Source organism: Myxine glutinosa, chromosome 2 (assembly GCF_964187855.1).
Source record: "Myxine glutinosa chromosome 2, kmMyxGlut1.1, whole genome shotgun sequence".
NCBI lineage: Eukaryota > Metazoa > Chordata > Myxini > Myxiniformes > Myxinidae > Myxine > Myxine glutinosa.
In genome coordinates, this window is record NC_136262.1 from 218,138,182 (window position 1) to 218,160,619 (window position 22,438).

General features: G+C 45.5%; 1 protein-coding gene across 2 annotated transcripts in view; it reads left to right on the forward strand.

Moving 5' to 3' along the window:
• Nucleotides 1–22,438, forward strand: part of LOC137420829 (protein ENL) — a 129,904-nt gene that overhangs the window by 73,456 nt on the left and 34,010 nt on the right. For both annotated transcript variants that reach the window (XM_078772265.1, XM_078772266.1), the window contains exon 3: nt 16,710–16,792. In XM_078772265.1, coding sequence (XP_078628391.1) covers nt 16,710–16,792 — 83 coding nt within the window. The remainder of the gene's footprint in view (nt 1–16,709; nt 16,793–22,438) is intronic.

Genomic DNA, 22,438 nt, shown 5'->3' on the forward strand with positions numbered 1-22,438 from the left:
GTGCAGTGGTTGACTTCTCAGCTCTAAACTGAACCATTTTACTTTGTGCAGTGGTTGACTTCTCAGCTCTAAACTGAACCATTTTACTTTGTGCAGTGGTTGACTTCTCAGCTCTAAACTGAACCATTTTACTTTGTGCAGTGGTTGACTTCTCAGCTCTAAACTGAACCATTTTACTTTGTGCAGTGGTTGACTTCTCAGCTCTAAACTGAACCATTTTACTTTGTGCAGTGGTTGACTTCTCAGCTCTAAACTGAACCATTTTACTTTGTGCAGTGGTTGACTTCTCAGCTCTAAACTGAACCATTTTATTTTGTGCAGTGGTTGACTTCTCAGCTCTAAACTGAACCATTTTACTTTGTGCAGTGGTTGACTTCTCAGCTCTAAACTGAACCATTTTACTTTGTGCAGTGGTTGACTTCTCAGCTCTAAACTGAACCATTTTACTTTGTGCAGTGGTTGACTTCTCAGCTCTAAACTGAACCATTTTACTTTGTGCAGTGGTTGACTTCTCAGCTCTAAACTGAACCATTTTACTTTGTGCAGTGGTTGACTTCTCAGCTCTAAACTGAACCATTTTACTTTGTGCAGTGGTTGACTTCTCAGCTCTAAACTGAACCATTTTACTTTGTGCAGTGGTTGACTTCTCAGCTCTAAACTGAACCATTTTACTTTGTGCAGTGGTTGACTTCTCAGCTCTAAACTGAACCATTTTACTTTGTGGAGTGGTTGACTTCTCAGCTCTAAACTGAACCATTTTATTTTGTGCAGTGGTTGACTTCTCAGCTCTAAACTGAACCATTTTACTTTGTGCAGTGGTTGACTTCTCAGCTCTAAACTGAACCATTTTATTTTGTGCAGTGGTTGACTTCTCAGCTCTAAACGGAACCATTTTACTTTGTGCAGTGGTTGACTTCTCAGCTCTAAACTGAACCATTTTACTTTGTGCAGTGGTTGACTTCTCAGCTCTAAACTGAACCATTTTACTTTGTGCAGTGGTTGACTTCTCAGCTCTAAACTGAACCATTTTACTTTGTGCAGTGGTTGACTTCTCAGCTCTAAACTGAACCATTTTACTTTGTGCAGTGGTTGACTTCTCAGCTCTAAACTGAACCATTTTATTTTGTGCAGTGGTTGACTTCTCAGCTCTAAACTGAACCATTTTACTTTGTGCAGTGGTTGACTTCTCAGCTCTAAACTGAACCATTTTACTTTGTGCAGTGGTTGACTTCTCAGCTCTAAACTGAACCATTTTACTTTGTGCAGTGGTTGACTTCTCAGCTCTAAACTGAACCATTTTACTTTGTGCAGTGGTTGACTTCTCAGCTCTAAACTGAACCATTTTATTTTGTGCAGTGGTTGACTTCTCAGCTCTAAACTGAACCATTTTATTTTGTGCAGTGGTTGACTTCTCAGCTCTAAACTGAACCATTTTACTTTGTGCAGTGGTTGACTTCTCAGCTCTAAACTGAACCATTTTACTTTGTGCAGTGGTTGACTTCTCAGCTCTAAACTGAACCATTTTACTTTGTGCAGTGGTTGACTTCTCAGCTCTAAACTGAACCATTTTATTTTGTGCAGTGGTTGACTTCTCAGCTCTAAACTGAACCATTTTACTTTGTGCAGTGGTTGACTTCTCAGCTCTAAACTGAACCATTTTACTTTGTGCAGTGGTTGACTTCTCAGCTCTAAACTGAACCATTTTACTTTGTGCAGTGGTTGACTTCTCAGCTCTAAACTGAACCATTTTACTTTGTGCAGTGGTTGACTTCTCAGCTCTAAACTGAACCATTTTACTTTGTGCAGTGGTTGACTTCTCAGCTCTAAACTGAACCATTTTACTTTGTGCAGTGGTTGACTTCTCAGCTCTAAACTGAACCATTTTACTTTGTGCAGTGGTTGACTTCTCAGCTCTAAACTGAACCATTTTATTTTGTGCAGTGGTTGACTTCTCAGCTCTAAACTGAACAATTTTACTTTGTGCAGTGGTTGACTTCTCAGCTCTAAACTAAACCATTTTACTTTGTGCAGTGGTTGACTTCTCAGCTCTAAACTGAACCATTTTACTTTGTGCAGTGGTTGACTTCTCAGCTCTAAACTGAACCATTTTACTTTGTGCAGTGGTTGACTTCTCAGCTCTAAACTGAACCATTTTATTTTGTGCAGTGGTTGACTTCTCACCTCTAAACTGAACCATTTTACTTTGTGCAGTGGTTGACTTCTCAGCTCTAAACTGAACCATTTTACTTTGTGCAGTGGTTGACTTCTCAGCTCTAAACTGAACCATTTTATTTTGTGCAGTGGTTGACTTCTCACTCTAAACTGAACCATTTTACTTTGTGCAGTGGTTGACTTCTCAGCTCTAAACTGAACCATTTTACTTTGTGCAGTGGTTGACTTCTCAGCTCTAAACTGAACCATTTTACTTTGTGCAGTGGTTGACTTCTCAGCTCTAAACTGAACCATTTTACTTTGTGCAGTGGTTGACTTCTCAGCTCTAAACTGAACCATTTTACTTTGTGGAGTGGTTGACTTCTCAGCTCTAAACTGAACCATTTTACTTTGTGCAGTGGTTGACTTCTCAGCTCTAAACTGAACCATTTTACTTTGTGCAGTGGTTGACTTCTCAGCTCTAAACTGAACCATTTTACTTTGTGCAGTGGTTGACTTCTCAGCTCTAAACTGAACCATTTTACTTTGTGCAGTGGTTGACTTCTCAGCTCTAAACTGAACCATTTTACTTTGTGCAGTGGTTGACTTCTCAGCTCTAAACTGAACCATTTTACTTTGTGCAGTGGTTGACTTCTCAGCTCTAAACTGAACCATTTTTCTTTGTGCAGTGGTTGACTTCTCAGCTCTAAACTGAACCATTTTATTTTGTGCAGTGGATGACTTCTCAGCTCTAAACTGAACCATTTTACTTTGTGCAGTGGTTGACTTCTCAGCTCTAAACTGAACCATTTTACTTTGTGCAGTGGTTGACTTCTCAGCTCTAAACTGAACCATTTTACTTTGAGCAGTGGTTGACTTCTCAGCTCTAAACTAAACCATTTTATTTTGTGCAGTGGTTGACTTCTCAGCTCTAAACTGAACCATTTTATTTTGTGCAGTGGTTGACTTCTCAGCTCTAAACTGAACCATTTTACTTTGTGCAGTGGTTGACTTCTCAGCTCTAAACTGAACCATTTTACTTTGTGCAGTGGTTGACTTCTCAGCTCTAAACTGAACCATTTTACTTTGTGCAGTGGTTGACTTCTCAGCTCTAAACTGAACCATTTTACTTTGTGCAGTGGTTGACTTCTCAGCTCTAAACTGAACCATTTTATTTTGTGCAGTGGTTGACTTCTCAGCTCTAAACTGAACCATTTTACTTTGTGCAGTGGTTGACTTCTCAGCTCTAAACTGAACCATTTTACTTTGTGCAGTGGTTGACTTCTCAGCTCTAAACTGAACCATTTTACTTTGTGCAGTGGTTGACTTCTCAGCTCTAAACTGAACCATTTTACTTTGTGCAGTGGTTGACTTCTCAGCTCTAAACTGAACCATTTTATTTTGTGCAGTGGTTGACTTCTCAGCTCTAAACTGAACCATTTTACTTTGTGCAGTGGTTGACTTCTCAGCTCTAAACTGAACCATTTTACTTTGTGCAGTGGTTGACTTCTCAGCTCTAAACTGAACCATTTTACTTTGTGCAGTGGTTGACTTCTCAGCTCTAAACTGAACCATTTTACTTTGTGCAGTGGTTGACTTCTCAGCTCTAAACTGAACCATTTTACTTTGTGGAGTGGTTGACTTCTCAGCTCTAAACTGAACCATTTTACTTTGTGCAGTGGTTGACTTCTCAGCTCTAAACTGAACCATTTTACTTTGTGCAGTGGTTGACTTCTCAGCTCTAAACTGAACCATTTTACTTTGTGCAGTGGTTGACTTCTCAGCTCTAAACTGAACCATTTTACTTTGTGCAGTGGTTGACTTCTCAGCTCTAAACTGAACCATTTTACTTTGTGCAGTGGTTGACTTCTCAGCTCTAAACTGAACCATTTTACTTTGTGCAGTGGTTGACTTCTCAGCTCTAAACTGAACCATTTTACTTTGTGCAGTGGTTGACTTCTCAGCTCTAAACTGAACCATTTTACTTTGTGCAGTGGTTGACTTCTCAGCTCTAAACTGAACCATTTTACTTTGTGCAGTGGTTGACTTCTCAGCTCTAAACTGAACCATTTTACTTTGTGCAGTGGTTGACTTCTCAGCTCTAAACTGAACCATTTTACTTTGTGCAGTGGTTGACTTCTCAGCTCTAAACTGAACCATTTTATTTTGTGCAGTGGTTGACTTCTCAGCTCTAAACTGAACCATTTTACTTTGTGCAGTGGTTGACTTCTCAGCTCTAAACTGAACCATTTTACTTTGTGCAGTGGTTGACTTCTCAGCTCTAAACTGAACCATTTTACTTTGTGCAGTGGTTGACTTCTCAGCTCTAAACTGAACCATTTTACTTTGTGCAGTGGTTGACTTCTCAGCTCTAAACTGAACCATTTTACTTTGTGCAGTGGTTGACTTCTCAGCTCTAAACTGAACCATTTTACTTTGTGCAGTGGTTGACTTCTCAGCTCTAAACTGAACCATTTTACTTTGTGCAGTGGTTGACTTCTCAGCTCTAAACTGAACCATTTTACTTTGTGCAGTGGTTGACTTCTCAGCTCTAAACTGAACCATTTTACTTTGTGGAGTGGTTGACTTCTCAGCTCTAAACTGAACCATTTTATTTTGTGCAGTGGTTGACTTCTCAGCTCTAAACTGAACCATTTTACTTTGTGCAGTGGTTGACTTCTCAGCTCTAAACTGAACCATTTTATTTTGTGCAGTGGTTGACTTCTCAGCTCTAAACGGAACCATTTTACTTTGTGCAGTGGTTGACTTCTCAGCTCTAAACTGAACCATTTTACTTTGTGCAGTGGTTGACTTCTCAGCTCTAAACTGAACCATTTTACTTTGTGCAGTGGTTGACTTCTCAGCTCTAAACGGAACCATTTTACTTTGTGCAGTGGTTGACTTCTCAGCTCTAAACTGAACCATTTTACTTTGTGCAGTGGTTGACTTCTCAGCTCTAAACTGAACCATTTTACTTTGTGCAGTGGTTGACTTCTCAGCTCTAAACTGAACCATTTTACTTTGTGCAGTGGTTGACTTCTCAGCTCTAAACTGAACCATTTTATTTTGTGCAGTGGTTGACTTCTCAGCTCTAAACTGAACCATTTTACTTTGTGCAGTGGTTGACTTCTCAGCTCTAAACTGAACCATTTTACTTTGTGCAGTGGTTGACTTCTCAGCTCTAAACTGAACCATTTTACTTTGTGCAGTGGTTGACTTCTCAGCTCTAAACTGAACCATTTTACTTTGTGCAGTGGTTGACTTCTCAGCTCTAAACTGAACCATTTTATTTTGTGCAGTGGTTGACTTCTCAGCTCTAAACTGAACCATTTTATTTTGTGCAGTGGTTGACTTCTCAGCTCTAAACTGAACCATTTTACTTTGTGCAGTGGTTGACTTCTCAGCTCTAAACTGAACCATTTTACTTTGTGCAGTGGTTGACTTCTCAGCTCTAAACTGAACCATTTTACTTTGTGCAGTGGTTGACTTCTCAGCTCTAAACTGAACCATTTTATTTTGTGCAGTGGTTGACTTCTCAGCTCTAAACTGAACCATTTTACTTTGTGCAGTGGTTGACTTCTCAGCTCTAAACTGAACCATTTTACTTTGTGCAGTGGTTGACTTCTCAGCTCTAAACTGAACCATTTTACTTTGTGCAGTGGTTGACTTCTCAGCTCTAAACTGAACCATTTTACTTTGTGCAGTGGTTGACTTCTCAGCTCTAAACTGAACCATTTTACTTTGTGCAGTGGTTGACTTCTCAGCTCTAAACTGAACCATTTTACTTTGTGCAGTGGTTGACTTCTCAGCTCTAAACTGAACCATTTTACTTTGTGCAGTGGTTGACTTCTCAGCTCTAAACTGAACCATTTTATTTTGTGCAGTGGTTGACTTCTCAGCTCTAAACTGAACAATTTTACTTTGTGCAGTGGTTGACTTCTCAGCTCTAAACTAAACCATTTTACTTTGTGCAGTGGTTGACTTCTCAGCTCTAAACTGAACCATTTTACTTTGTGCAGTGGTTGACTTCTCAGCTCTAAACTGAACCATTTTACTTTGTGCAGTGGTTGACTTCTCAGCTTTAAACTGAACCATTTTATTTTGTGCAGTGGTTGACTTCTCACCTCTAAACTGAACCATTTTACTTTGTGCAGTGGTTGACTTCTCAGCTCTAAACTGAACCATTTTACTTTGTGCAGTGGTTGACTTCTCAGCTCTAAACTGAACCATTTTATTTTGTGCAGTGGTTGACTTCTCAGCTCTAAACTGAACCATTTTACTTTGTGCAGTGGTTGACTTCTCAGCTCTAAACTGAACCATTTTACTTTGTGCAGTGGTTGACTTCTCAGCTCTAAACTGAACCATTTTACTTTGTGCAGTGGTTGACTTCTCAGCTCTAAACTGAACCATTTTACTTTGTGCAGTGGTTGACTTCTCAGCTCTAAACTGAACCATTTTACTTTGTGCAGTGGTTGACTTCTCAGCTCTAAACTGAACCATTTTACTTTGTGCAGTGGTTGACTTCTCAGCTCTAAACTGAACCATTTTTCTTTGTGCAGTGGTTGACTTCTCAGCTCTAAACTGAACCATTTTATTTTGTGCAGTGGATGACTTCTCAGCTCTAAACTGAACCATTTTACTTTGTGCAGTGGTTGACTTCTCAGCTCTAAACTGAACCATTTTACTTTGTGCAGTGGTTGACTTCTCAGCTCTAAACTGAACCATTTTACTTTGAGCAGTGGTTGACTTCTCAGCTCTAAACTAAACCATTTTATTTTGTGCAGTGGTTGACTTCTCAGCTCTAAACTGAACCATTTTATTTTGTGCAGTGGTTGACTTCTCAGCTCTAAACTGAACCATTTTACTTTGTGTAGTGGTTGACTTCTCAGCTCTAAACTGAACCATTTTACTTTGTGCAGTGGTTGACTTCTCAGCTCTAAACTGAACCATTTTATTTTGTGCAGTGGTTGACTTCTCAGCTCTAAACTGAACCATTTTACTTTGTGCAGTGGTTGACTTCTCAGCTCTAAACTGAACCATTTTACTTTGTGCAGTGGTTGACTTCTCAGCTCTAAACTGAACCATTTTACTTTTTGCGGTGGTTGACTTCTCAGCTCTAAACTGAACCATTTTATTTTGTGCAGTGGTTGACTTCTCAGCTCTAAACTGAACCATTTTACTTTGTGCAGTGGTTGACTTCTCAGCTCTAAACTGAACCATTTTACTTTGTGCAGTGGTTGACTTCTCAGCTCTAAACTGAACCATTTTACTTTGTGCAGTGGTTGACTTCTCAGCTCTAAACTGAACCATTTTACTTTGTGCAGTGGTTGACTTCTCAGCTCTAAACTGAACCATTTTATTTTGTGCAGTGGTTGACTTCTCAGCTCTAAACTGAACCATTTTACTTTGTGCAGTGGTTGACTTCTCAGCTCTAAACTGAACCATTTTACTTTGTGCGGTGGTTGACTTCTCAGCTCTAAACTGAACCATTTTACTTTGTGCAGTGGTTGACTTCTCAGCTCTAAACTGAACCATTTCACTTTGTGCAGTGGTTGACTTCTCAGCTCTAAACTGAACCATTTTACTTTGTGCAGTGGTTGACTTCTCAGCTCTAAACTGAACCATTTTACTTTGTGCAGTGGTTGACTTCTCAGCTCTAAACTGAACCATTTTACTTTGTGCAGTGGTTGACTTCTCAGCTCTAAACTGAACCATTTTACTTTGTGCAGTGGTTGACTTCTCAGCTCTAAACTGAACCATTTTATTTTGTGCAGTGGTTGACTTCTCAGCTCTAAACTGAACCATTTTACTTTGTGCAGTGGTTGACTTCTCAGCTCTAAACTGAACCATTTTACTTTGTGCAGTGGTTGACTTCTCAGCTCTAAACTGAACCATTTTACTTTGTGCAGTGGTTGACTTCTCAGCTCTAAACTGAACCATTTTACTTTGTGCAGTGGTTGACTTCTCAGCTCTAAACTGAACCATTTTACTTTGTGCAGTGGTTGACTTCTCAGCTCTAAACTGAACCATTTTACTTTGTGCAGTGGTTGACTTCTGTACTTATTGTACTAAGGAATTTGTAAATACCATTAGCGTTCTAAGGAGAATTTGGTTCTAAGGAATGCTTTCCGCTCTGCCCTTTTAGCACAGATTTATTATAAGTCCAGGTTTCTGCATGGGTTTAGACGGACTTTTGTAGGCTTTAGAAGATTTTGATGTTGAAGTAGTGCATCGCGTTGTTTTCCTTTGTCACCCAGTCTACGGCTTTCAAGATGAGCAGTGTTTTAATTACCTCTGCCACTGAAGGTGGATGGAGGTTATGTTTTCACCTCTGTCGGTCTGTTTGTTTGTCTGCCTGTGAACAAGATATCTCAAAAAGTTGTGGATGGATTCGGATGAAATTTGTCAGAGATGTAGCCTGTCTGAGAAGGACGAAATGATTAGATTTTGGTGAAGATCCGGATTCGGCTCCTAGAATTTTTTAAATGATTCTTCACCATTGGGAGATAGGGCCAAAAACGATACATAGCAGGATATCTCAAAACGTTGTGGACAGATTTGGACACTTGGTGGACCGGTTGGATGTGTGACAAGGACGATTCGATTCGATTTTGGTGAAGATCTGAATATGGATTTGGATATGAGAATTATTAATTTTTTTAAGTGATTCTTCACCATTGGGAGATTGCGCCAAAAAACGATATATAGCGGGATATCTCAAAAAGTTATGGATGGATTTGGACGAAACTTGGTGGACCGGTTGTGTGTTTGACGAGGACGATTCGATTCGATTTTGGTGAAAATCTGAATATGGATTCGGATACGAGACTTATTTAATTCATAAGTGATTCTTCACCATTGAAAGATCAGACGAAAAGTGATATTGGTTGACGAGTTATCAAGTGACCACCATATTCGTCATGTGTGTGCGTCTGTCTGTGTGTGTGTCTGTCTGTCCGCAGCATAACTACCCGATGATATTAAAGCGCGGCGTTACGCGCGCTGCTTGTGAGCAAGGAGGAAGCGGACAAGCGGTAACATATAAACGTCTTTATTGTAAGACTACACTGTAACACTTCACTCCTCCGGGCTGGTCGCCCGGGGTATATCATGAGGCCACGCCTACCCCTCGGGCGTGGCCACCGCCCACTCGGTGCGTGGAATGATGTCACCACGCCAGTGGGCTTTTGTGTCCGCCACACGCGCCCCCCCAGAATTCCCGCGCACCTGGAGGGCCAGTTTGCGGGGCAGACGAATGACCCGGCCGAAGCGCCCCCTGGCGATCGGCGGCGTCCGGGGTGCAGGGATACCAGGTGGGATGCCCCTGGCTGCCCCTGGGATGGGTGCAGGACCGGGGGGCGCCGTGGCGGCGGGGCTGGGCGGTGCCGGGGGTCCGCCCGCAGGAGGGCGGCCCCGACGTGGGGGTCGGGCCACTGGCGGTGGATGGTCCACATCGAGGTGGGCCGGCTTGAGGCGGTCTACCGAAACGCGGTCAGGAGTACCGCCGATGTCCAGGGTGAAGTGCTTCGCCCCGGTCTCCAGCACGCGGAAAGGCCCGTCGTACGGGGGCCGCAGTGGTGTCCGATGGGCATCGTGGCGGACGAAGACGTACTCCGCCGTGCAAAGCTCCGGGGCGACGTGCGTCGGTGGGTGCCCGTGGCATGCCGTTGGCACCGGGGCGAACCTCTGGGCGGTCTCTTGCAGAGCGGAGCGCTGCTGTGCCGCGGACCATGGTGCCGTGGTGTCGGGGAGGAACTCGCCCGGCACCCGCAGCGGTTGCCCGAAGACCAACTCCGCCGCGGATGCGCGCAGGTCCTCCTTGGGCGCCGTCCGGAGGCCCAGCAGGACCCAGGGGAGCCTGTCGACCCAGCCGCCGTCGCGGAGGGTGGCCCGGAGCGCGTCCTTCAATGAGCGGTGAAATCGCTCACACAGGCCGTTAGCCTGGGGGTGGTAGGCCGTGGTTCGGTGCAGCCGGACCCCGAGCCCCTGCGCAACCGCCCCCCAGAGCTCCGAGGTGAACTGGGGGCCGCGGTCGGATGAGATGTCTGAGGGGGCGCCGAACCGGGCGACCCAGGTGGCGATGAAAGCCTGCGCGACATCGGCCGCCGTTGTCGACGCCAAGGGCACGGCCTCCGGCCACCGGGTGGTGCGGTCCACCATGGTGAGGACGTAGGTGAAACCCCGCGAGGGGGGCAGAGGTCCCACCAGGTCCACGTGGACGTGGTCAAACCGGCGTTCCGGCACCGTGAACGGGGCCAACGGGGCCTGGGTGTGCCGGTGCACCTTGGCGCGCTGGCACGCGAGGCACGTCCTGGCCCAGCCGCGGACGGCCTTCCGGAGGCCATGCCAGACGAACTTGTCGGCGATCAGCCTTTGGGAGGCCCTCGCGCCCGGGTGGGACAGGCCGTGGATGGCGTCAAACACCTGGCGCTGCCAGCCCGCGGGCACAATGGGGCGAGGACGCCCGAGGGAGACGTCGCACAAGAGAGCCGCGCCCGCGCCGTCGAACGGCACCTCGGTGACGCGGAGGCCCGTGACGGCGGTCCGCAAGGCCTGGACGTCGGGGTCAGCGGCCTGGTCCGCTGCCATCCGGGCATAGTCGATGCCGAGGTGGACTGCGTGGGCGACGGCCCGGGAAAGGCAATCCGCCACCGGGTTGTCCTTCCCCGCGACGTGCTGGATGTCCGTCGTGTACTCGGACACGGCCGAGAGGTGACGCTGCTGCCGGGCCGACCACGGCTCGGTGACCTTGCCCATCGCGAAGATCAGCGGCTTGTGGTCGACGAAGGCAGTGAACGCCCGGCCCTCGAGCAGATGGCGGAAGTGCCTGACCGCCAAGTGAAGTCCGAGCAACTCGCGGTCGAAGGTACTGTAACGGCGTTCGGGCGGGCGAAGCTGCCGGCTAAAGAACGCCAGCGGTTGCCAAGCTCCACGCACCCATTGCTCGTGCACCGCGCCCACCGCGTAGTCCGAGGCATCGGTGGTGAGGGCGATCGGTGCATCGGGCGCCGGGTGCGCGAGCATGGTGGCGTTAGCCAAGGCGAGCTTCGCGCCCGTGAACGCCGTGTCCATCTGCTCGGTCCAGGTAACGTCGCCTTTGCCCGGCTTACCTCGGAGAGCTTCGTGCAGGGGGCGCAGGAGCTGGGCGATACGGGGCAGGAACCGATGGTAAAAGTTCACCATGCCCAGGAACTCCTGCAGCCCTCTGATCGTGCGGGGGCGCGGAAACCCCTTCACCGCCTCCACCTTGGCCGGCAGGGGGACGGCGCCGTGCCTGGTGACACGGTGCCCCAGAAAATCGATTGTGGCGGCGCCGAACCGGCACTTTGCGGGGTTCACAATCAGGCCATGCTGGCCCAGGCGTTCGAAGAGCGTGCGGAGGTGGCGTAGGTGCTCTTCGCGGGACGTGCTGGCGATGAGGATATCGTCCAGGTAGACGTAGACAAAATCCAAGTCGCGCAGGACGCTGTCCATCAGTCGCTGGAACGCCTGAGCCGCATTCTTCAGACCGAAGGGCATGCGCAGGAACTCGAAGAGTCCGAATGGCGTGATGACCGCCGTCTTCGGGACGTCCTCCGGCCTGACGGGGACCTGATGGTAGCCGCGTATGAGGTCCACCTTCGAGAAGAAGGACCTGCCCGCCAAACGGGCGGAAAAGTCCTGAATGTGGGGGACGGGGTAGCGGTCGGGAGTCGTGGCGTCATTGAGACGGCGATAGTCCCCGCACGGTCGCCATCCCCCGCCGGGCTTCGGCACGATGTGCAGCGGCGACGCCCAAGCGCTCTCTGAGCGCCGAACGATGCCGAGTCGCTCCAGGGTAGCGAACTCCGCTTTTGCCACCGCCAGCTTCGTCGGCTCGAGGCGGCGTGCCCGGGCGTAGACCGGTGGCCCGACGGTGGGGATGTGATGGGCCACCCCGTGCTTGACGGCCCCCGCCGAGAAGGTGGGCCGCGTGAGGGCCGGGAAGCCGGCGAGGAGGCGGGTGAATGCGTCCGCTGCCGGAAGCGTACAGACCAACGTGGCCGGAACCGAATCGTTCGGCAAGCCGCTTGGCAAGCCGCTCGTTGAGCTGGGCAACGCACATGCGAGCGAGCTGAACGTCTCGGCCTGGACAAGCCGTCTGCGCTTGACGTCGACCAGGAGCCCATTAGCGCACAGGAAGTCCGTGCCAAGCAGTGCCATGGGCACGTCGGCGGTGACGAACGTCCATCGGAAAACCTGCCCTCCAAACCGCAGAGAGAGGCAGCGTTTTCCGTACGTACGGATGGGCGTCCCGTTCGCGGCAAGCAGCGCGGGGCCCCCACCCGCGGCGTGCTTGTCTGACGTGCCGGCGGGAATGACACTCACCTGTGCTCCCGTGTCGCACAGGTAACGGCGCCCGGAGAAGGTGTCCGTTATGAACAGCAGGCTGCTCGAACGGCCGGCGCTCATCGCCACAATTGAGCGCCGGCCCGGGCGTTTCCCGACCCGTTGAAGGAGCACGGCGGATGACACCGCCGAGCTTCGTGGCCGAACTTGGCGTGGAACCAGCACCAGGTGGTGGAGCTGGAGGAGTGCGGCTGGCTCCGCCAGGCCGGTGGAGTCGACGGGTTTCCCCGCGGTGGCGGTTTTCGCCGCGGCGGTGGGCGGGGCGTGGCGGCGTTCACGAGGTGCGTATCAGCATGCTGCTGAACCACAGCGTGCTGTAGAAGATGATGCTGTGGAACATCAGCGTGCTGTAGAAGATGATGCTGTGGAACATCAGCGTGCTGTAGAAGATGATGCTGTGGAACATCAGCGTGCTGTAGAAGATTATGCTGTGGAACATCAGCGTCGAAGGCCGTGACGGCCACGCCAACGCTCGCCCGCGTGTCCGAAGCGGCGAAGTACTTGTCCGCCTCGGCCGCCAATGCTCGTGGTTCCGTTAGCCCGGTCCCGGCCAACGCGAGGCGAACCTGCGCTGGAAGTTGGCGACGGAAAAGCGCCCGGAATAGCGAACCGGGGGCTTCGTCGCCCAACAGTGACAGCATATGGTCCATTCGGACCGACGGGCGCGTCTCACCGAGCTCGGGGAGATCCAGGAGGCGGTCGGCCCGTGCGTCGTCCGTGAGGCTGAACGTGGCTAGGAGTAGCCGCTTGAGTGCCTCGTACTTGTGGCCGTCCGGTGGGTGGCGAAGGACGGACACAACTCGAGCGGCCGTGCCGGGCCCGAGGGAGGCGACGACGTGGCAGTAGCGCGTGTCATCGCCGGTGAGGTGCCGAAGCTGAAATTGGGCTTCGGCCTGGACGAACCAGACTTCGGCCTGAGCCTCCCAAAATTCCGGAAGTTTGACGAAGGCGGCCATGGCGATGGCGTCGCGTGTGGAAGGATCGCTCCGGCAGATCCAACGTCGAGGGTCACCAGTAAAGCGCGGCGTTACGCGCGCTGCTTGTGAGCAAGGAGGAAGCGGACAAGCGGTAACATATAAACGTCTTTATTGTAAGACTACACTGTAACACTTCACTCCTCCGGGCTGGTCGCCCGGGGTATATCATGAGGCCACGCCTACCCCTCGGGCGTGGCCACCGCCCACTCGGTGCGTGGAATGATGTCACCACGCCAGTGGGCTTTTGTGTCCGCCACAATATCATCCGATCTTGATGAAACTTGGGTGGGAGGTTGATATCATGATCTAGTTGTGTCCTGCCTAGAGTGAGCATATTGCGCCCATTGTGGGCGGAGCCACGCCCGAAAAAGATCTTTTTAGGGGGTAATCGAGTTCAAGCTACATCTTCTCCGAGGGGTTTGGTGGAATCTGACAGGGGTTTCGATATTTGGTTAGGCCAATGTCATGTGTCTAGCCCCACGGAGCTCGATATTTAATATTTTTTTCTTCATTTTTTATTTATTTATTTATTTATTATTATTATTTTTCATTTAATTTTTCACCGAATTTTCGGTATTGTGTAGTTAACTAACCTCATAACTGATTATACATTATTTTCTCTCTCATTTCAAGGTCAGTAACCTTCGTTTTGACATTTCCGGGCCTGGCCTGTCCGGGCCTGTTTCGGTTATAGTCCGTCCTTTGTCATTGAATACCGCTCGCTCGTGAACCATCGTCGTCTCCTGACTTGTATCACATTATATTTAAAAACGTTGCGGAGGAGTTATGACTAAACTTGGTGGACGAGTTGGTTAGGTGACAAGAACAAGCCTATTAGATTTTGGTTCAGGTCCGCATCCAGATCCGGCCTATCATTGGAATACAAAATGTAAACTGTTCAGCCTGGTGGAGGTATGTGCGCTACCGAGTGCCGTTCTAGTTTCTTTGTCTTTGTCTGGCTTGTGAAATGAAATTTGTTTCTTATTGTAATTTGGCTCTCTTAAGCCTGGTGTTGGCTTAGCGGTTATGGTGCCGGCTTGGGATCCTAGGATCCTGGGTTTGAATCCCGATCGATCGCTGAATTAACGCCAGGGGGGTTGACTCAGCCTATCATCCTTCCGAGGTCGGCAAATTGAGTACCAGCTTGCTGGGATGAATGATCACGGTGTGTACCCCGGTTTAGAATAGGTACACCGTATCCCTGCGCATCGTAAGAGGTGACCAAGGGTTGGCGTCAGGAAGGGCATCCGGCCATAAAAACATTGCCTCAAACAGGGAACCATGATTGTCATGGGGCCCGCAAGGCTAACCCCCGCTCTAGCGGGGAAAATGGCCTTAAAACGATCATTCATTGTAATTTGGCTCTCTTGGTGCTTATATTCCCACTATTACAATCAAGTATTGCTGCAATGATTGGTAGTGGCGATTCGGTTGCAAAGGTGCTGTACTGCTCGGACAAGCTATTTACCAAGTCACTGTGAGTTGACCCAAAAACAATGTGGAATTTACCTTCCTCTTGGTTCCCCTTTGCGAATGCATTCCCTTTGCTTTCCTTCTCTTTCTCTTCCTTCCCTTCCCTCTTTGTGATTCTTATAAACCCCTTTCTTTAACTAAAAGTCCCCTTTCTTTTCATCCATTCCCTTCTGCCGTAACTCCTCCCTGAAAGTCTTTTCTCGGTGCTCTTGCCCTCCCCATTTGCACTGTCCATTTTCCCAATGATCATAATATACAGAGAATCCCGTTGTTTTATTTTCTAATCCATCTGGTTGGTATCAATATTATAAATCGGTCCAATATACATACTAAGCCTGGTGTTGGCTTAGCGGTTAGGGTGCCAGCTTGGGATCCTAGGATCTTGGGTTCGAATCCCAGTCGATCGCTGAATTAACGCCAGGGGGGTTGTCCCCCTTCCTGTCATCCTTCCGAGGTCAGCAAATTGAGTACCAGCTCATTGGTAATTTCCTGTGTCACAAGAGGTGACTAACAGGGTTGGTGGCAGGAAGGGCATCCGGCCGTAAAACATTGCTTCAAAAAGGGTACCACGGTGCCCAAAACAGGCCAACCCCCGCCCTGCGGGGAAAAATGGCCTCTAAAGGCGGTTCTTTTTTTTGGGTCCAATATACATACTATAGGATCGAATCTCATGTATTTACATTCCCCACTGAGTTGAAAAAGAGTTTCAGCATGAAGTTGGGTCTAAAATGAGAAATATAACCACAAGTGGATATGTTGTAATAAAAAAAAAAGAAAAAAAAAAAAAAAAGATATAAATAAATATATGTATATATATATATATTACTTTTTATTGGTCTCAATAAAACTGTATTAAAGCCAAAGCTTTCATTATTTGGTGTGCTTATGATTTCCGGTCTCAAAATTGATCATTTCCCGGATTAAATAGCTGAAGTGATGCATCTTTCTTTTTCATACCATGGTCATGGTAAGCGTGGTTGGCAGGGCAACATTTAATTTGTCAGCGGTTATTTAGTAATTATTTTATGCTTTTATTCACTTCATTTTATTATGGTGTGTATGCATGTGCAGAGGCAAAACTGGTCAGCTGCGAAGCATGTTATTTACAGTACGTGTGTGATGATCTGATGAAGAACTACTCTAGCTCGTGGAGGCTCGTGTAGATCTGTGTCGGCGGACAGGTAGAACAATCCTCTTTTTTGCTCAGATGAAGGGTTGGTGCCCGAAACGTCATATTCTTACTACCCATGGTAGTTACCATACCTCAATTAATGTCCTGTTGATGTCATCCATTATTTAGTTGTGGACGACCTTGAGTGGGAATACACAGACGGTTCTTTTCCTTTTCAGAACTTTTCAGAACTTTTTGGAGCCAATTATACATATTCCTGGAATTCAGCTGGTGTTACCTGTATTAGCATAACTCTTCCTCAGTTGTAGTTTAAGTATAAAGTCATAGTGAGAAAATAGGTTGTATTTCAATACAATATTGGTCCAGTATAGGAGAAGCCATGTGACGTCCACGATGGTCTTCGTCATCACTGAAACTTTTGTTCACGTTGGTCAGGCTGTTGCAAAGATACAAACTGCAATTACACTGAGCGAGGGGAAAAGGTGTGAGAGGAAAAGGGAATGACACTAGCTCAGTATGCAAGGGGATAGCCCTAGGTTAAAGCCTCATACTTATCATCACATTTTCTAACTCTCATGGTTTACCTGCTGTCTGTGTGTCGTTGGCAGTGTGCAAAGAACCACCTTTCCGGTTGGAAGAGTCTGGCTATGCAGGATTCACAATGCCCATTGAGGTTTACTTCAGAAATAAGGCAAGTACCCCTTGTTATATTAACACGTTTTTCTATCGACTTTGGTACAAGTGTGTGTTTGTGTGTGTGTGTGTGTATTTGTTTGTGTGTGCCTGTGTATTTGTTTGTGTGTGCCTGTGTGTGTGTATGTGTGTGTGTGTGTGTGTTTTTTGTGTTTGTGTGTGTGTGTGTGTGTGTGTGTGTTTGTGAGTGCACGCGTTTGCCTTTTCTATTGCCTTGTGCATGTTTGTTTCTCGTCACACCTTACTGAAAAAGAAAGTATAAAAGATTTCTTTTTAATTCTGTTGTTTTCTTGCTCCTATAATCTGACGTGCTGTTTAAAATCTTGTCAATATTCATATCTGACATGCTGAAATCATACTGCATCGCCTTCAGCTGTGTGCCATGATTAAGCTGTGGTCCATGACTAAGACTGTTATGTTTGTCTGCTTATTTTATTTGTTGCACCCATTACCAGTACTTGCTACATCCAATTGAGAAGTGAGTGCAGCCCTGTACTCTCAATCATAATGTGTTTCAGTGAAGAGATTTGTATTTGCCTTGAATGAATCCAAATATATAAATGAAAGCTCAATCGTAAACTAATGTTTAACGAAATATAGATTTAACGTTTGTTCTACAGGTGGATTAAAGCGATATATATATTTTTTTGTAGACTGAATCGAGGCTCGTGAAAGAGCTAACATTTATTTCACAAACAAATCAACCAGACAAACAAAATATACAAAAAGAGGGAGCGGAAGACAAGATGGGGAGAGAAGGGGAAGCACACAACCACAACATTTGAGAGCAGGGAGAAGTGTGGGAGGGAGAGGGCTTGGGGGGAGGAGGCGTGGGAAGGGGGGGGGTGGGGGGGGGGGATCAATATAATTAACAAATGTCAAATTAGCAAATTTATCAATCGACTCTTGATCTTTATTTTCATTTTTATTCCATAGAAAACCTCCGTCGGTAAACTGTGAATCCAACTCAAAATATCCAGCACATTTGGGATAAATCCATGGTGTAATCCTATATTTGAATCTCCTGCACTTTATAATCTATGAAGGGAGTCGAGTGGTTTGATTAGTCTTGCTGCAAATATAGACATGTGATCTGTTGATTGCCACATTCTCTCAATTATTTAGAAGTTTTGAAAAAGTTTTTTGAAGAAGATTGTGGAATTCTTTTGAGTTTGTGCTGATCATGATTCTGTCGATACGATCATACTTGGCAGTATCTCTCTCGACACAGACAGGTTTGGTGCTGCAAAAGCAGCCTCACGGCAAGGATTACACTGGGTAGTTTGTGATATAAAAATATATAAAACAAGCATTCTGAGTATTGCGCTGCAATACATGTCCCCTACCAAAGTTCAAAGTGCCATAACTTTGTCAAAAATGATCGAATATGCAAATTTATGCACGATTGATGCTGGTTTTCAAACTTGATCTGAGGTATGCTGAGACACATGTGTGTCATGCCTCGCCTCGTTGATAAGCCCGCAAGGTCGCTCCGTGGAGCAGCCTGCACGTATTGCACTGTGTGAATTATATAATTACCAACTCACGGTCTGAGGTACTAGCGATTCAAGAGATATCCATTTTTTTATATTTTCGTTTAATTAACGATATCTGCCAAACCACGTACCCTATTGCAAATTCCAAAAGGACATTTTAGTACACTGACATGCTGAACAGATCTGTGAAGTTTCCCCTCGATAGGATCCAAAATGAGGGAGGAGCTAGGTTTTAAAGGTTCATGCTTAAAAACGTCATAACTCTGAAACCATGTGATGCATGACGTCATGCTCGCTGACTTTTTTGTTCGTCATGGGTATGCGATTCTGCCTGCAAAGTTTGGCCTTGATCTGTTCAGCCGTTGCAGAGAAAAAGGGGTTTTCGTGTTTTCACGAAAAACAATATGGCGGCCGAACCACGTGATCAGTGACGTAATAATTACCATTAAAATATTCTACAGACCGAGTCCCCCCTACGGTGAAAATTTGATCTCAATCGGTCCTATTATTGCAGAGAAAATCTTTTTTAAAGGAAATTAAAACTTAAAATGGCACTGAGTTAAGGATCATCAGAATTATCAGAATTCCCAAAGTTCAAAGTGCCATAACTTTGTTAAAAATGATCGAAACGTCGTGAAGTTCGAACTTGATCTGTAAATTATCACGAGGAAACGATGTGCCAAGTTTGAAATCATTAGCATTAAGAGTTTAGAAAAAAGGTCCGGAAAACTGTTCTTTGCGTGACGGACTGACAGACTGACGGACGGAGGGACGGCGTGCAAACCTATAGTCCCCTCCGGTGTACACCGGTAGAGGACTAATAAAAAGTGAGGTTTAGAGAGAACGAGCAAAATGGAATGAAATTAAAGTCTTCACTCATTGTGTTAAATGCTGAGTTCTTTTTTCAAAGTTTTTTTTCAAACTTTTCTTTCAAAGGTTTCAGTCAAAGCAACACCATGGCTTTCAATCTGAAATCCGTCTGGCCTTGGTAATACTTCCACCATTGGAAGCCATTATTTGAACCATTCAACCATTAGAAGCCATTATTCAACTATTAGAACCCATTATTCAACTATTTGAAGCCATTATTCAACTATTAGAAGCCATTATTCAACCATTAGAAGCCATTATTCAACTATCCTCAGCCATTTAGCAGATCTTTAAAAAAAAAAAAAACTCTTCCAAAGTTATTCAGGCTTTATTTCATCAGTCATCATCAAGCATCCAGCTATGCTTCTTCTCACCTTCTCACCCGAAACTCCCCCATTTGGCTTTTGACACTTTTCCTTATTGTAAACAAAATATAGAAGCTTATTGAAAGTTCTAACTGAAAATGAAATTTGATAATCCCATTCGATTTTGCTTTGTTCATTCTCCATACACTTGTAGGCGTCCTACCTAAGAGCTATATAACCAGCCAGTTATTTTTATTTTATTTCCGGGAGTGGTTGAGGCAGCAGTCTGCGGCTTCTACACCACCCAAAGAAAGGGTGGGGTTTTTATATGTAATTTTAGGTAGGGTTGTCGTATGTAATTTCCATACACTCAAGAAGACGAGTTTCCAGTAAGTACATTTGAAGATTGAACAAGACGTCGTCTATCATGAAAGAAAGGTTCATTTTTATTACATATCATGCATGCAGAGGAAAGAAAATAGTCATTGAGGTATTGCATGTTGATCCTACAAAGTATAGAAATATTAATATTTGAAATCTTTAATTAATTAACTCCAACCCATCATTCCCGTCTTCAGCCATGGTCAATTATATGTTGCATTGTCCTGTGCTAAATTATTTTAGGATGTCAAGATAAAGGTAGTCAGTAATGGCCAATAGGGAAAAATCGATGGCCACAATTGAATCTTTACCCAAAATATTATTTGCCCAGTGGTCCTGCATTGACACCATGCCAGGCAAACCACCAGAGGGCAACTACAATTTGCATTTCAGATGTCTCGGATATATAAATAAATTGTATTTCACATATGCATGGACATGTATTCACATATTACATCACATCATTTCTGGATCTGGCAAATTGCCAGTACCCATTTTGGTATACTCGATGTGCAGCATGTGACTCAAAATGTCATACATGTCTATGCTCATTGGTCTCCCACAGGTGCTGGCCATAAACCATTGCATCATCATAGATGAGTGTAGATATGGATTGCTGTGTTATTATATAAATCCACAAATAACTAGGACGGCACTCAGTAGAGATCATACCTCCGCCAGGTGAACAGTTTACGTTTTGTATCTCAGAGTCGACCAGAAAATCACAATACTGAATCACATTTAATCAAAATCAATCACAGGAATCACCATAGGTCCAGTCTTTCATACCCTGATCTACCCCTCGTTTTTGGCAATGTCACTCAATGGTGAAGAATCACTTTAAAAAAATTATAGTAGCCGGATCCGAATCCGGATCTTCACCAAAATCCAATCATTTCGTCCTCGTCACATACACTACATCTCTGCCAAATTTCGTCCGAATCCGTCCACAACTTTTTGAAATATTTTGTTCACAAACGGACAAACAAACAGGCAGACAGGAGTGAAAACATAACCTCCATCCACCTTTGGTGGCAGAGGTAAATATGTATCCACAAATCCACAAATACGAGTGTAGATATGGAATGTTGTGTGGTTGCATAAATCATCGCATCATCATATACAGTGGCCTACAAAAGTATTCACCCCCTCCAAAGTTTTCGCCCCCTTCCAAAGTATTCACCCCCTCCACAGTTTTCATATTTTGATGCCACCTGAGCTTATTTCATGATGCTTTCAAATTAAACTTGATATATCTAGTCTTCACAAACTACTCCAAAGTGATAAAGATAAAAAATGCAGATAAAATTTGAACAAGTTAGATCAACACAGAAAATCAGACGATTCTCAGTTGCACAAGCCAAGTATTCAAACCCTTTGCCTTATTAACCTTAAAACACTTCAGGAGCAAATTATTTATTTGGAAGGTTAAAATAAGTGTACCGTAATATGTTTCACTTATTTATATTACCCCCGCTCTAGTAGGGAAAATGGCCTTTAAAATGCATGTTGTTGTTGTTGTTGTTGTTGTTGTTGTATATTCAGTGGTTTAACTTAGAGATTAAACTCCCCCACTTATTTAAGGAGTTTTAAGGTGTAACTTACTTGATCAACCAACAAGGCAAACATGAAGACCTAGGAGCTTTCCAAATAAGTCAGACATGAAGTGGTGGAGAAGGACCGTTCAGGAGAGGGTTATAAGAAGATTTCAAAGTCCCTCATTATCCCTTTGAGTACGGTGAAATCCATCATTAAGAAGTGGAAGACGTATCATACCACCCAGACTCTACCAAGATCAGGTCGCCCATCCCAACTCAGCAGCCTGGCAAGCAGGAAACTGGTTTGGAATGTCAGTGTAAATCCAACAGCGATGGAAAGATCTGCAGGGCTCTATGTCCGAGATGGGGGTCAGTGCTCACCAATCAACTATATCCCATTCCCTTCACAAAGCTGGTCTCTATGGACAGGTAGCAAGAAAGAAGTCATTACTGGAAAAGATGCATCTAAAAGCTCGTAGGGAGTTTGTGAAGAAGCATCTTGATGATACAGCAGGCATGTGGAGAAAGGTTTTGTGGTCAGACAAGACAAAAATTGAACCTTTTGGTCTAAATTCAAAGTGTTACTTTTGGTACAAGCCTAATACTGCACATCACCCAGTCAACACCATCCCTACTGTCAAGCATGGTGGCAGAAGAATCATGTTATGGGGCTGCTTTTCATCAGCAGGTACGAGCAAGCTCAACATGATAGAAGGAACAATGGACAGTGTAAAATACGGAGAATCCTTGATGAAAGCCTGCTTGAGTCAGCCATGAATCTGAAACTGGGTAGGATATTCACATTTCAGCAGGCCAATCATCTGAAGCACAAAGCTAAAGCCATACTGGAGTGGCTGAATAAGAAGAAAATAAATGTTCTTGAGTGGCCTAGTCAAAGTCCTGACTTTAACCCAATTTAACATTTAAGGTGAGACTTGAATATTGCAGTACCCCATCAAACTTGGCAGAACTAGAGCAATTTTCATGTGAAGAATGGGAAAAGATTTCACCATCTCACTTTGCAAACCTGATAGAGACCTACCCAAAAAAGATT